The sequence below is a fragment of the Salmo salar genome, chromosome 01 (assembly GCF_965601325.2).
Source record: "Salmo salar chromosome 01, fSalSal1, whole genome shotgun sequence".
Classification (NCBI taxonomy): domain Eukaryota; kingdom Metazoa; phylum Chordata; class Actinopteri; order Salmoniformes; family Salmonidae; genus Salmo; species Salmo salar.
In genome coordinates this window covers 131,347,057-131,359,999 of record NC_138291.1, presented here as the reverse complement: position 1 = coordinate 131,359,999, position 12,943 = coordinate 131,347,057, and the positions used below count along the sequence as shown (strand labels likewise).

At 45.2% G+C, this 12,943-nt stretch overlaps 1 protein-coding gene across 6 annotated transcripts in view; it reads right to left on the bottom strand.

Annotated features, from left to right (window-relative positions):
* Positions 1-12,619, bottom strand: part of sec16a (SEC16 homolog A, endoplasmic reticulum export factor) — a 103,989-nt gene extending 91,370 nt beyond the window's left edge. For 4 of the 6 annotated variants that reach the window (XM_082978806.1, XM_082978808.1, XM_082978809.1 and 1 more), the window contains exons 1-2: positions 12,334-12,619; positions 6,878-10,339 (exon numbers count right to left, since the gene is read on the bottom strand). In XM_082978806.1, the coding sequence (XP_082834932.1) occupies positions 6,878-10,264 (3,387 nt within the window). In that variant the 5' untranslated portion in view covers positions 10,265-10,339; positions 12,334-12,619. The remainder of the gene's footprint in view (positions 1-6,877; positions 10,340-12,333) is intronic. The other 2 variants (XM_082978811.1, XM_082978807.1) reach the window with 2 other exon arrangements.
* Between the last annotated feature and the right edge of the window lie 324 nt (positions 12,620-12,943).

The window sequence follows — 12,943 nt, the reverse complement described above, 5'->3', positions numbered from 1 at the left end:
TTGATGTATTATATTAAGGTAAAATAAGTGTTCATTCAGTATTGTTGTAATTGTCATTATTACAACAAAAAAAATACAAAAACAAATACAAAAAAATAAATAAAAAATAAATAAAAATAATAATAAAAAAATTGGCCGATTAATCGGTATCGGCCTTTTTGGCCCTCCAATAATCGTATTGGTTTGAAAAATCATAATCGGTCGACCTCTAGCGGTGACAGCATCATGATGTGGGGATGTTTTTCAGCGGCAGGGACTGGGAGACTAGTCAGGATCGAGAGAAAGATGAAGGAGCAAAGGTAAGATAGATCCTTGATAAAAACCTGCTCCTGAGCGCTCAGGAACTCAAACTGGGGCAAAGGTTCACCTACCAACAGGACAACAACCTGAAGCACACAGCCAGGACAATGCAGGAGTGGCTTTGGGGCAAGTCTCAATGTCCTTGAGTGGTCCCAGCCAGAGCCCGGACTCCATCGAACATCTCTGGAGAGACCTGAAAATAGCTGTGCAGCAACGCTCCCCATCCAACCTGACAGAGCTTGAGAGGATATGCAGATAAGAATGGGTATCTCCCCAAATACAGGTGTGCCAAGCTTGTAGCGTCATACCCAAGAAGACTCGAGGCTATAATCGCTGCCAAAGGTGCTTCAACAAAGTACTGTGTAAATGGTCTGAATAATTATGGAAATGTTTTTTCAGGCTAATTTTTTATTCATTTGCAAACATTTTTAAAAACCTGTTTTTGCTTTGTCATTATGGGGTATTGTGTGTAGATTAATTAGGGGAAAAAATAATTAATCAATTTTAGAATAAGGCTGCAATGTAACAAATTGTGTTAAAAGTACTGAGTACTTTCCAAATGCACTGTATTTTTGTTCAGTATATTTTTTCGAAGATCAGGACTTTTACAATGAAAAGGCCATGGACAGTACATGTCCTGCTCTAAAGGGCTGGACAGAAATATGCCCTCAGGATAGATTCCTTTGTTCATATCATCACCTGAACCAAAGTCACTCAAATGATCTTATGATATAGGCATAGGTAGTGTTTTTACCTAAGCCTTTGTTTTTCCTAATTGTAGGCTACTACCTTTAGTTAATAAAAGATTTTAATGTTGAAATCCTTTCTTTGTTTTTTAAGCACTTACAATGTGAATTCTTTAAGAGATGGGTGGGTCTAAGGCTTTAGACTAGAGGGTATGAACGATGCTAAATGGGTGTACACAAAGAGCAGCACTGTAGCTGTTCAATGTGAAAGGTTATCTTTATTATACAATAGGCAATGTAATACTGTTAATGGTTTGCCTAATGGAGGAACTTGGTGAGATAATGTTCAGAAAATCCAATTTGGCAAAAGTATTCCTTTTGTAAATATTAGTGCTGAGCGATTAGTGCTTTTTGAGGTCAGTTCAGTTTCGGTTCGATTATTAAAAAAAATAGTTTTATCGAAATTGAAAATGTTAACATTAAATACACTATGCATTATATGGGTTGAATGCTGTAACAGAATAAAACAATTAATAAAAGTCCCATTACCGCTTATCACTTATTTACCATAATTAATTCCCATTACTTTAATAAAATATTTCAGTTGTGTACATTTCATTTGATGACTATGATTTTATTCCAAGTCATCATCTCATCTCTATAGAACTACTGCATATGATATCTGTTACAGCCGAGAAGTTAGCATTATTAGTGAATCTGCATGGTTCTGGTTAAACTTGTAACAGAAAGTTTGAAAGACATAAGTGATTAAACTATTTTGATAAAATAATATAATGATTAATAGGTCTCAATGTTGTGGTAGGCTTATATTTAGCCTAGGTATAATTTCACAAGCCCTGAATTCATTAGAATATTCCTGACTGTTTGAAATGCAGTGTACTTAACGTTTATTTGAGCAAGAAATCTTATTTAGAGAAAACGTAAAAATGTAGATATATATAGTGAATTGCTCATAAGTTTGAAAAAAGATAGATATGATTTTTAGGCCACATCACCCAGACCTACAGAGTAGAGGTCGACCGATTAATTGGAATGGCCGATTAATAAGGGCCGATTTCAAGTTTTCATAACAAATCGGTAATCGTTATTTTTGGCCACCGATTTGCCGATATATTTTTTTTTTTTACACCTTTATTTAACTAGGCAAGTCAGATTAAGAACGCATTCTTATTTACAATGACGGCCTAGAAACGGGGGTTAACTGCCTTGTTCAGGGGGGGATTCGTTTGTGCAACCTTCGGTTACCAGTCCAACGCTCTAACCACCTGCCTTACATTGCACTCCACGAGGAGCCTGCATGGCAGGCTGACAACCTGTTACGCGAGGGCAGCAAGAAGCAAAGGTAAGTTGCTAGCTAGCATTAAACTTATAAAAAACTATCAATCTTAACATAATCACTAGTTAACGACACATGGTTGATGATATTACTAGTTTATCTAACATGTCCTGCGTTGCATATAATCGATGTGGTGCCTGTTAATTTTCATTGAATCACAGCCTACTTCAACAAACGGGTGTTGATTTAACCTGTTAGGGCTAGGGGGCAGTATTGACACGGCCGGATAAAAAACGTACCCGATTTAATCTGGCTACTACTCCTGCCCAGTAACTAGAATATGCATATAATTATTGGCTTTGGATAGAAAACACCCTAAAGTTCCTAAAAGTGTTTGAATGGTGTCTGTGAGTATAACAGAACTCATATGGCAGGCCAAAACCTGAGAAGATTCCATGCAGGAAGTGGCCTGTCTGACAAGTTGTGTTTCATCTTGGCTCTTTTTATTGAAGACTGAGGATCTTTGCTCTAACGTGACACTTCCTACGGCTCCCATAGGCTCTCAGAGCCCGGGAAAAAGCTGAACGATATCGAGGCAGCCTCTGGCTGAAACACTTTATCGCGTTTGGCAAGTGGCCGAGCAGAGTACTGTGGGCTTAGGCGCGTGCCCGAGTCGACCGAATGCTTTATTTTCTTTCGTCTGTTTACCTAAACGCAGATTCCCGGTCGGAATATTATCGCTTTTTTATGAGAAAAATGGCATAAAAATTGATTTTAAACAGCGGTTGACATGCTTCGAAGTACGGTAATGGAATATTTAAAAAAAAATTGTCACGAATTGCGCCATGCTCGTCACCCTTATTTACCCTTTCGGATAGTGTCTTGAACGCACGAACAAAATGCCGCTGTTTGGATATAACTATGGATTATTTTGAACCAAACCAACATTTGTTATTGAAGTAGAAGTCCTGGGAGTGCATTCTGACGAAGACAGCAAAGGTAATAACATTTTTCTTATAGTAAATCTGACTTTGGTGAGTGCTAAACTTGCTGGGTGTCTAAATAGCTAGCCCTGTGATGCCGGGCTATCTACTGAGAATATTGCAAAATGTGCTTTCACCGAAAAGCTATTTTAAAATCGGACATATCGAGTGCATAGAGGAGTTCTGTATCTATAATTCTTAAAATAATTGTTATGCTTTTTGTGAACGTTTATCGTGAGTAATTTAGTAAATTCACCGGCAGTGTTCGGTGGGAATGCTAGTCACATGCTAGTCACATGCTAATGTAAAAAGCTGGTTTTTTATATAAATATGAACTTGATTGAACAAAACATGCATGTATTGTATAACATAATGTCCTAGGGTTGTCATCTGATGAAGATCATCAAAGGTTAGTGCTGCATTTAGCTGTGGTTTGGGTTTATGTGACATTATATTCTAGCTTGAAAAATGGGTGTCTGATTATTTCTGGCTTGGTACTCTGCTGACATAATCTAATGTTTTGCTTTCGTTGTAAAGCCTTTTTGAAATCGCACAGTGTGGTTAGATTAACGAGAGTCTTGTCTTTAACCTCTCTGGGCTAGGCGGGACGAATTCGTCCCACCTACGTAACAGCCACTTGCAGCCTGTGGCGCGATTTTCAAAACCTTAAAAATCCTATTAATTCAATTTCTCAAACATATGACTATTTTACAGCTATTTAAAGACAAGACTCTCGTTAATCTAACCACACTGTCCGATTTCAAAAAGGCTTTACAACGAAAGCAAAACATTAGATTATGTCAGCAGAGTACCAAGCCAGAAATAATCAGACACCCATTTTTCAAGGCAGCATATAATGTCACCAAAACCCAGAAGACAGCTAAATGCAGCACTCACCTTTGATGATCTTCATCAGATGACAACCCTAGGACATTATGTTATACAATACATGCATGTTTTGTTCAATCAAGTTCATATTTATATCAAAAACCAGCTTTTTACATTAGCATGTGACGTTCAGAACTAGCATACCCCCCGCAAACTTCCGGGGAATTTACTAACAGTTTGCTAAATTACTCACGATAAACGTTCACAAAAAGCATAACAATTATTTTAAGAATTATAGATACATTACTCCTCTATGCACTCGATATGTCCGATTTTAAAATAGCTTTTCGGATGAAGCACATTTTGCAATATTCTAAGTACATAGCCCGGCATCACAGGGCTAGTTATTTAGACACCCACGCAGTTCAGCCTTCACCAAAATCACATTTCCTATAAGAAAAATGTTCTTACCTTTCTTGTTCTTCGTCAGAATGCAGTCCCAGGACTTCTTCTTCAATAACAAATGTAGGTTTGGTCCCAAATAATCCATCATTATATCCAAACAGCGACGTTTTGTTCGTGAGTTCTAGACACTATCAGAATGGTAATCCACGGTCACGAGCATAGCGCATGGCTTGACAAAAAATGTCTAAATATTCCATTACCGTACTTCGAAGCATGTCAACCGCTGTTTAAAACCAATTTTTATGCCATTTATCTCGTAGAAAAGCGATAATATTCCGACCGGGAATCTGCAATAAACTAAACAGCCGAATTAAAATACTCCACGGGGGCTAATCGCGCACGCGCCTCACTCCATTGTCACCTAATGGGACACTTGAATAAGATGATAATCTGTTTCAGCCTGAGGCTGCCTCGTCAACCTTCATGATTTTCCCACGTCCTGAGAGCCTATTGGAGCCCTGGGAATTGTCACGTTACAGCTAAGATCCTTACTTTTCAATAAACAGATGCAAGACGCACGACTCCTTGTCAGACAGGCCACTTCCTGCATGAAACCTTGTCAGGTTTTTGCCTGCCATAGGAGTTCTGTTATACTCACAGACACCATTCAAACAGTTTTAGAAACTTCAGGGTGTTTTCTATCCAAACCTGAACAATAATATGCATATTCTAGCTTCTGAGTTGGTGTAGGAGGCAGTTAAAAATGGGCACATATTTTTTCCAAAATTCTCAATACTGCCCCCTAGCCCAAACAGGTTAAAATGGTGTAAAATAGTCATATGTTAGAAAAATTGAAGTTTTTGCATTTGAGGTTTTTGAATAACGCGCCACGGGATTACACTGGCTGTTACGTAGGTGGGACGATTTGGTGCCACCTACCCTAGAGAGGTTAACAAGCGCATTTGCGAAAAAAGTACTGTCGTTGCACCAATGTACCTAACCATAAACATCAATGCCTAACAGGAATATTTAGACTTAATCGCCCGTTAGATAAAATACGTATGTCACTGAAAGAAAAAAACATTTTGTTTTCGAGATGATAGTTTCCGGATTCGACCATATTAATGACCCAAGGCTCGTATTTCTGTGTGTTTATTATATTATAATTAAGTCTATGATTTGATTGAGCAGTCTGACTGAGCGGTGGTAGGCAGCAGCAGGCTGGTAAGTATTCATTCAAACAGCCCTTCGCTGTGCTTCAAGCATTGCGCTGTTTATGACTTCAACCTGGGTGAGTATAATTTGTGGAACGTTCCAACAGGAATCTATTCCAAAAACTTCGTAAATAACAAGGTTTCCAAAAAAACAACGCATACAAAGTTGTATAGCGGCACGTTTATTCCGAAAAATGTCTGTCCTCACATGTCTGTTTGCCTATGGACAAACATTAAGAATAAGCTACGTGGTGAGTTGATGCCTATTCGGCAGCTAGTTAGCTAGGTTTGTATGCGTTGCTACTTTGTATGCGTTGTTGGTTGGCAACCTTTTACTTTACGTTTTTTGGAACAGATTCCTGTTGGAACGTTCCACCCCTTCAAGCCTATCAACTCCCAAGATTAAGCTGGTGTAACCGATGTGAAATGGCTAGCTAGTTAGCCAGGTGCACGCTAATAGCGTTTCAAACGTCACTCGCTCTGAGACTTGGAGTAGTTTTTTCAATTCCTCTACATGGGTAACTCTGCTTCGAGGGTGGCTGTTGTCGATGTGTTCCTGGTTTGAGCGAGGAGAGGGACGGAAGCTATACTGTTACACTGGCAATACTAAAGTGCTTATAAGAACATCCAATAGTCAAAGGTATATGAAATACAAATCGTATAAAGAGAAGTAGTCCTATAATAACTACAACCTAAATCTTCTTACCTGGGAATATTGAAGACTCATGTTAAAAGGAACCACCAGCTTTCATATGTTCCCATGTTCTGAGCAAGGAACTTAAACATTAGCTTTCTTACATGGCACATATTGCCCTTTTACTTTCTCCTCCAACACTTTGTTTTGCATTATTTAAACCAAATTGAACATGTTTCATTATTTATTTGAGGCTAAATTGATTTTATTGATGTATTATATTAAGTTAAAATAAGTGTTCATTCAGTATTGTTGTAATTGTCATTATTACAAAAAATAAAAAAAATAAATCTGCCAATTAATCGGTATCGGCTTTTTTGGTCCTCCAATAATCGGTATCGGCGTTGAAAAATCATAATCAGTCGACCTCTACTACAGAGTACTCCCCCGCCCTAAACTCCATTACATCCCCCATGATTCAACATATAACCTGCTGCAAGCAACACTGATTGACTTGTGAGTATGTGTACCTGATAATACTGCTGTGCTCTGGGGTCCACAGGTGCGGGTGGGTACTGAGCAGGAAGATATGAGGCTCTGCCATCTGGGTACTCCGGGTAGGCACCTCCGTAGTATCCCCCATACACTTGCCCTGGAGGAGGTGGGCCGTACCCCAGCTGGCTTCCCAGAGACGAGGGAGGTCGCGGTGGGTCTGTAGGGGCTGGCTGGGCTGGAGGAACCCCGGTTCCTGGTGGAGGGGGGTTGGCTAGAGGCACATGTCCCCGAGGTCCAGGGTAAGCCACAGAGGGGGCGGGTGCATTCCCCGTGGCAGGACCCTGCATTGGGGGTGGGAACTGCCCTTGCGGTGGTGGTGCTCCACTGAGAGGGGCTGCAGGGTCCTCTCCTTGGCCTTGGTGCCCAGGCTGGGGCTGGGGTACCATGGGTGGCTCAGAGGGTGGTTGTTGGGTGTTTGGGGCCACTGGGGGGGGCATGGGTTCGGCAGGTATCTGTGCTGTGGAGGTGTCCCCATTGCCTCTACCCACCTGCTGAGCATCTTTGGTGACCTGCAGGTAAAACCCAGGAGCGTTACTCGCCAGGGGCGGGCCCTGCTGGAGGGAGAGAGGTGGCAGCCCTGCGGCTTGGTTTGGGATATGAGATTGGTGCATAGAAAAATCAAGCAGCTCGTAATTTGAGAGCTGATTATAATTGGCGGCAGCAGGAAGAGGAGCCTGAAAATGAACAGGTAGAGAAGAATGGTAGTTTCCGCACATTGATTGGACCTTTGAGAGAGGGGAGCGAGCAGGCTGGGACTGGGATGGTGGGGGCGTGATCTCTGGTTTAACCCCTTCCCTGTCATCCCGAAGAAGATTGAGGGGGCTCTGACTGGAGGAGCTCATTGGTGTAGGGGCAAATAATGGGTTCTGATTGGAGCTCAAGGGAGGACCGGACTGTGCGGCACTGGCCCCTTGAGCCTGCGAGGGCGGCCTCACAGGGTTACTGGGAGGAATCATGCTGTAATTGGAGGTGGGTGGGGCAATCAACACGGGCTGGTGGAGCGATTCAGACACCAGGAGAGAGGCATAGCCCAGATTGGCCTGCGAGTCAGACGTGTCCCCCTCACTCACCTTAGGAGGGTTCTCCAGGTTCTCCGAGGGATGCTGGGAGGGCGGAGGGGCGTGTTGAGGGGGCTGAAGGTCCAGGGAGCCATTCTCGGGGGGTTGGATGACCTCAGCACTGGGCTTTCGCAGTGGGGCAAGGATCGGAGGGGCAGCGGGGACCAGCAGGATGTTGGTTCCCAGGCTAGCGGGGTCATGTTGGGCCCACAGGGTGGTGGCAGGGCTCTCACAGGGCCGGTGGGCCACATGAGCCCGGGACGAGGGCCTGGAGTGGGAGTGACTCAGTGGGTATGCAAGAGGAGGTGCCCCAGCTCCATCCCCAGCTTGAGTGTGCCCTGTACCTGCTCCGTAGATATTCTCAAGGTTGTCTGGAGGATGCTCCAGGTTCCCAGGCAGAGAGTCAGAGCCCCTCTCCGCCACCATCCGGGCACGGTCCACCTCCGCCGGGCGCACTGCGACACTGTGTGAGCGCACAGGCTCAAAGGAGGAGTTGGCACTAGCCTGGAAAATGCCGGTGGGTTTGGGAGGACTGGGCGTATGGGGTTGGCTGTGGCACATTCTCTCCGGGATGCTCTGGTAAGCAGCGGCCATATCCCCGGCCGGAGAGGTGTCAATCTGCTCAAAGTAGCCTCCGGCAGCGGCTGAAGAGAATGCGTCCTCTGAGGGCCGAGGGCTCTCCTGCTGGATGAAGGTGCCCACCACTCCTTGGTGTCGGCGTGGAACTGTACCAGTGCCGCTGCCGTGGCTCAAGTTGCTGTAGCTAGAGGACACGCTGGCAGAACGTATGGGCCGGGGGACAGAGTCGGGGGTCTCCAGGTTGGGGCCTGCCTCGTAGCAATCTCCCCCGTGGGCGGCTGCTGCAGCAGGGCTGCTCTGGGGCTCGCTGGGTAGGACCTCCTGGTTGGGCACACACTCCAGGTTCTCCACGTGGTCAAACTGGGCCTCAGCAGGTTTCTCCTGGACGGGTTTGCCAGCTCCAGGAAAGTTACCATCGTTCATGTAGGTTAATGATTGGCCAGCTTGTGGTGGGAGCCCACGGTAACTGTGGGTGGCCTCTGCACCCGCCACTGGGTTGGCTTGGGGTTGAGGGGATGACATCTGCTGGTGATTATGGGAGGGCTGGAAGTTCTGGAGCCCATTCACTGCTCTGGCTCCCTCTCCGGCGAGGGTCTCCTCATTCTCCACGTCATTTCCTTTGAAAAACATGGAGATGGTGCCATCTGGGATGAAGGGGACCGGCGCTGGGCCAGGAGTTGATGCATGGTAAGATCCATAGTGGGATCCATGGTGAGACCCGGCCGAGTCGTGCCGATAGTGAGATCTGGCTGAATCGGGCCGAGCCAGTCCAGGGCCAGCTCCCATCTGGTGGTAGACCAGGTCCTGGGGGTGCTGGCTGAACCATGAGTCCAGGGTGGCTGAGCTCTGGCTGAAGTAGGTCTGAGCCTGAAAATGGGCGTTGTGTTGCTGGGGTGTGTTCGCACCTGCCAGGTCGGGCCACTGGGAGCTAGTTGGCCTGTCTGGGTGCTGAGAAGGTGGTTGGGGCTGGTGTTGCTGCTGGGGGTGTGTTGGAGGGGTGCTGTGGGGCAAGGGTGTGTGTGGAGATATCTGGGACTGGGGAGCAGCATTATAAACCTGGGGTAGAGGATCACTAGTGGGTTGGAAATAGTTCTGAACCGACGGGGGGCGGCTCCCATGGTCGGGCACCCACTGAGACAAAACGGGAGGCACAGGCTTAAAGGGCATCCCCTGAGGGTGATGGTCTCCTCCGTGGTCCTGGCCATAAGGCGCTTGGCCAGACATAGGGGCTGGGGTCATCAAGGGTGCTGGCTCCCTAGAGTTAAAATAGCCCTGCTCTGCACTTGGCGGTGCATGGCCTGGCGGGCCAGGTAGCTGTCCAGGGAAAGGGACAGGGGACGCAGTACCGTGATGGGTTAAGACGCTTACCCCTGGGGTAGAGGGCGGTGGTGGGCCAAGGGGCACAGCCCCAGCCTGTGCACTATCCAGTGGTTGTGGTTGGTGCAGCCCCTGACCCATGCCAGCCTGGTGGTACATACCGGGAGGCGGGGCCTGCAAAGGCAGAGGGCTGCTATTGGGTGGCGGCGGGTGACCACCTGTAGCCATAGGAGGAGGGGCTTGCCTGCCAAATGCGAAGGGGTCTGTCATGGGCTGGGCAGGTAGTCCCGCCATGACCGCTGCTCCTGTATGCTTGTGGGGCCTTGTCCTCCGGAAGGCATTGGGCCCAACGCCGGCAGGAGGGGGGCCGGATGCACCAGGGGGGCCGGTCCGAGGAGGGGGCTGCATGGCTGCAGTTCTGACAGGTCCAAGGACCAGGCCACTCGATAGTGACGTCACTGAAGAGGTTGAGCTCAGACTTGGCTGTAGGGAGAAGAGAGAAAACAGTAGGGTCATGACTGTGCTTTTGTTGGACTGACCCACCACACCCATATTTGCTCCAAGCTATGTACCTAACCATCTTGAACAGCGTGGCAGTTCTAATGTAAGCCTGATAACAGGCTAAAGATTCTAGTAGATTGTGGAGCTCCAGAACAAAAGCATTGAATTCCGGAACACAAGCACCCCACTTTCCTTGACCAACAGGATTGCATTTGTTACATCCGATTCACTGCAGCACCCTGAAGTCCAATCTAGCAATTTGGCCATATTTCTGCTAGTGTACAGGAAATGCAGACATTCCTGAGTAGCTTAAGGATTTACGGAGGATAAACCCTTTACACCCGCTTATCCACACAAACAGACCAAGATATTTGTGTATAGGTGAAGTTGTGTATGTGTGGTATCTCACTGTACAGTGTAGCTCAGTTGTTGGAGCATGGCGCTTGCCATTCCAGGGTTGTGAGTTCGATTACCCAGTGCAAAAAAAGTAATGAAAATGTATTCACTCACTACTGTATTTCACAGTGGATAAGAGTGTCTGCTAAATGACAAAAATGTATCTCCAACAACCGCTTGACTTCATCAAAGCAAACTGAGCATATTTAAAAGGCTTTTGTGGTGAGTGTGCTACATCCAAAAGCAAATGGTGTGGCAGAGATAAAGACTGCTAATCTCGCATTGAACTTTGGAGTTATGGTCATTTTCACAACAGGAAAATAAAGCTACACTACAAGCAATAATGCATACACATTTTACAACCTTCCAGAGCCATGTTAGCTATGCATTTGAGCAAATAATACCTAATTAATGAGATTTTCCACAGATCTATACTGAGGGAATTTCAGAACACTCACGAATCCTTATATTCCAAACATTACTGAGAGGGCAGCGTGTTGCGTTGGGATATCTACTGCCACTATATGGCCGTTTGACATAATATGACACTTGTCACTGAGGGAGCATGGCGAGGGGTTTGCTGACATAAGCAGCTGAAATGTCAGTATGCCAGAGGATTAGTGAGCAGAACTCTGATCGGCCAGATCTAGCTAGCTTTTGTCGGACGACCACTTTGCGCCTTGTATGCACCACTGCTGTCACGACCTAGAAGGCAATCGTAGCTATATAGCTTGTTCCAGTCCCTGGGTTTCATCTTCAAAGCGGTAGGATGCTGGCTTGCTCGCTTCCATGGATTAAACATCAAGGACGACAGACGGCAAATTTCAATTTGGAGACATCGTAGATAAATATTGCATAACGACGTTAGCAATCGGTTATGAAAGCGGAAAAAGACCCTAGAACTTTTGTGCTATCCGGAATCCTTGGGACGTCCCAAGGATCCCGTTTAGCACAGACCGTGTGCTAAGTGTCAACGTCAAATTGAGCTGCATTCTAGCTAGCCAACTAGGCTACCACTATGAAATAGATAGCAACAAGCTAACTGCTATAAAATATAGTTAGATAGCTAGCTAACGTACTGTCCTATCCTTGACAAACCACAGGGCCCTTCTTCGGACAACATGTCCAATGTTAGTTAGCTATTTAACAAAACTTCGTGAGAGAATAATTTTTAAAGTCCGTACAGCTACCGGACATTGGCGTCTACAGTAGTTAGCTACCTAACTAACGTTAGCTATCCAATTTAGCTAACTGATGTATTGCAGCCAACATTTGTTCACAGATTGAGAGAGCAGCACATCAAATGGATGACACAAAACGTGTTGATTAACTTAGATAACATACAGAATATTACAGGACTGGATGTGTAGCATCAATACGTTGTTATTACAAGACTTAGCTACAAATCCGGTATCAGGAACTTCGGATATAGCTAGCTATAGCCTCTTCACGATTTACTTGATGACTGACAGGTAAGTTATCGCTAGCCAACATGTACTTATATAGCGATTTTTTTTTCTAAAATACTCTGAATACCACAATACTGACCATTAGTCCTTACGAACAACACATTATCTTACCTCTTCACGATAAAATAAAAGATGAAATGAAGGATTAAATAGGAAGTTCTTACAAATGTACAGGACAGTGAGGCTGAAACACAGCCGCCATATTCAATGAGCACATCCTACTAGGCTACGTGTATGCTACCAGCAACGTCATTCTTGTGCCACGTTCAAAACAACTGGGAATTAAAAAATCTCCGAATTCAGTACGTTCAAAACAACTAGGAACTCTTGAAAAAAACGAGCTCTGACTGGGAAAATTCGATTTGAACGGTCATCCAAGTCGGAATTCCAACTCGGGAACTCGAGCGTCTTTCTACAGCTCCGACCTCAAGATCACTGATGTCATGATTTGACTTTTTATTTTTCGGAGTTCCAGTTGTTTTGAATGCGGCATAATAACAAACACGGTTGCCTCAAGGGGCCAGGGTTCCGGTCAAGAATCACGGTTTCGACTGATCCTACAGTCTTGCTTCGTTACTGCAGTTTAACTGACGCCCGGCCCAGAAAGACAATGGAGCCCCACAGTGGAGGTGTTATAATACTGTGGTCAAGCGAAAATGGTTCCAAACGTTGTTCCACCCTTAATTTTCCCGTAGGTTTTTTTTTAGAAACACTTAAAATA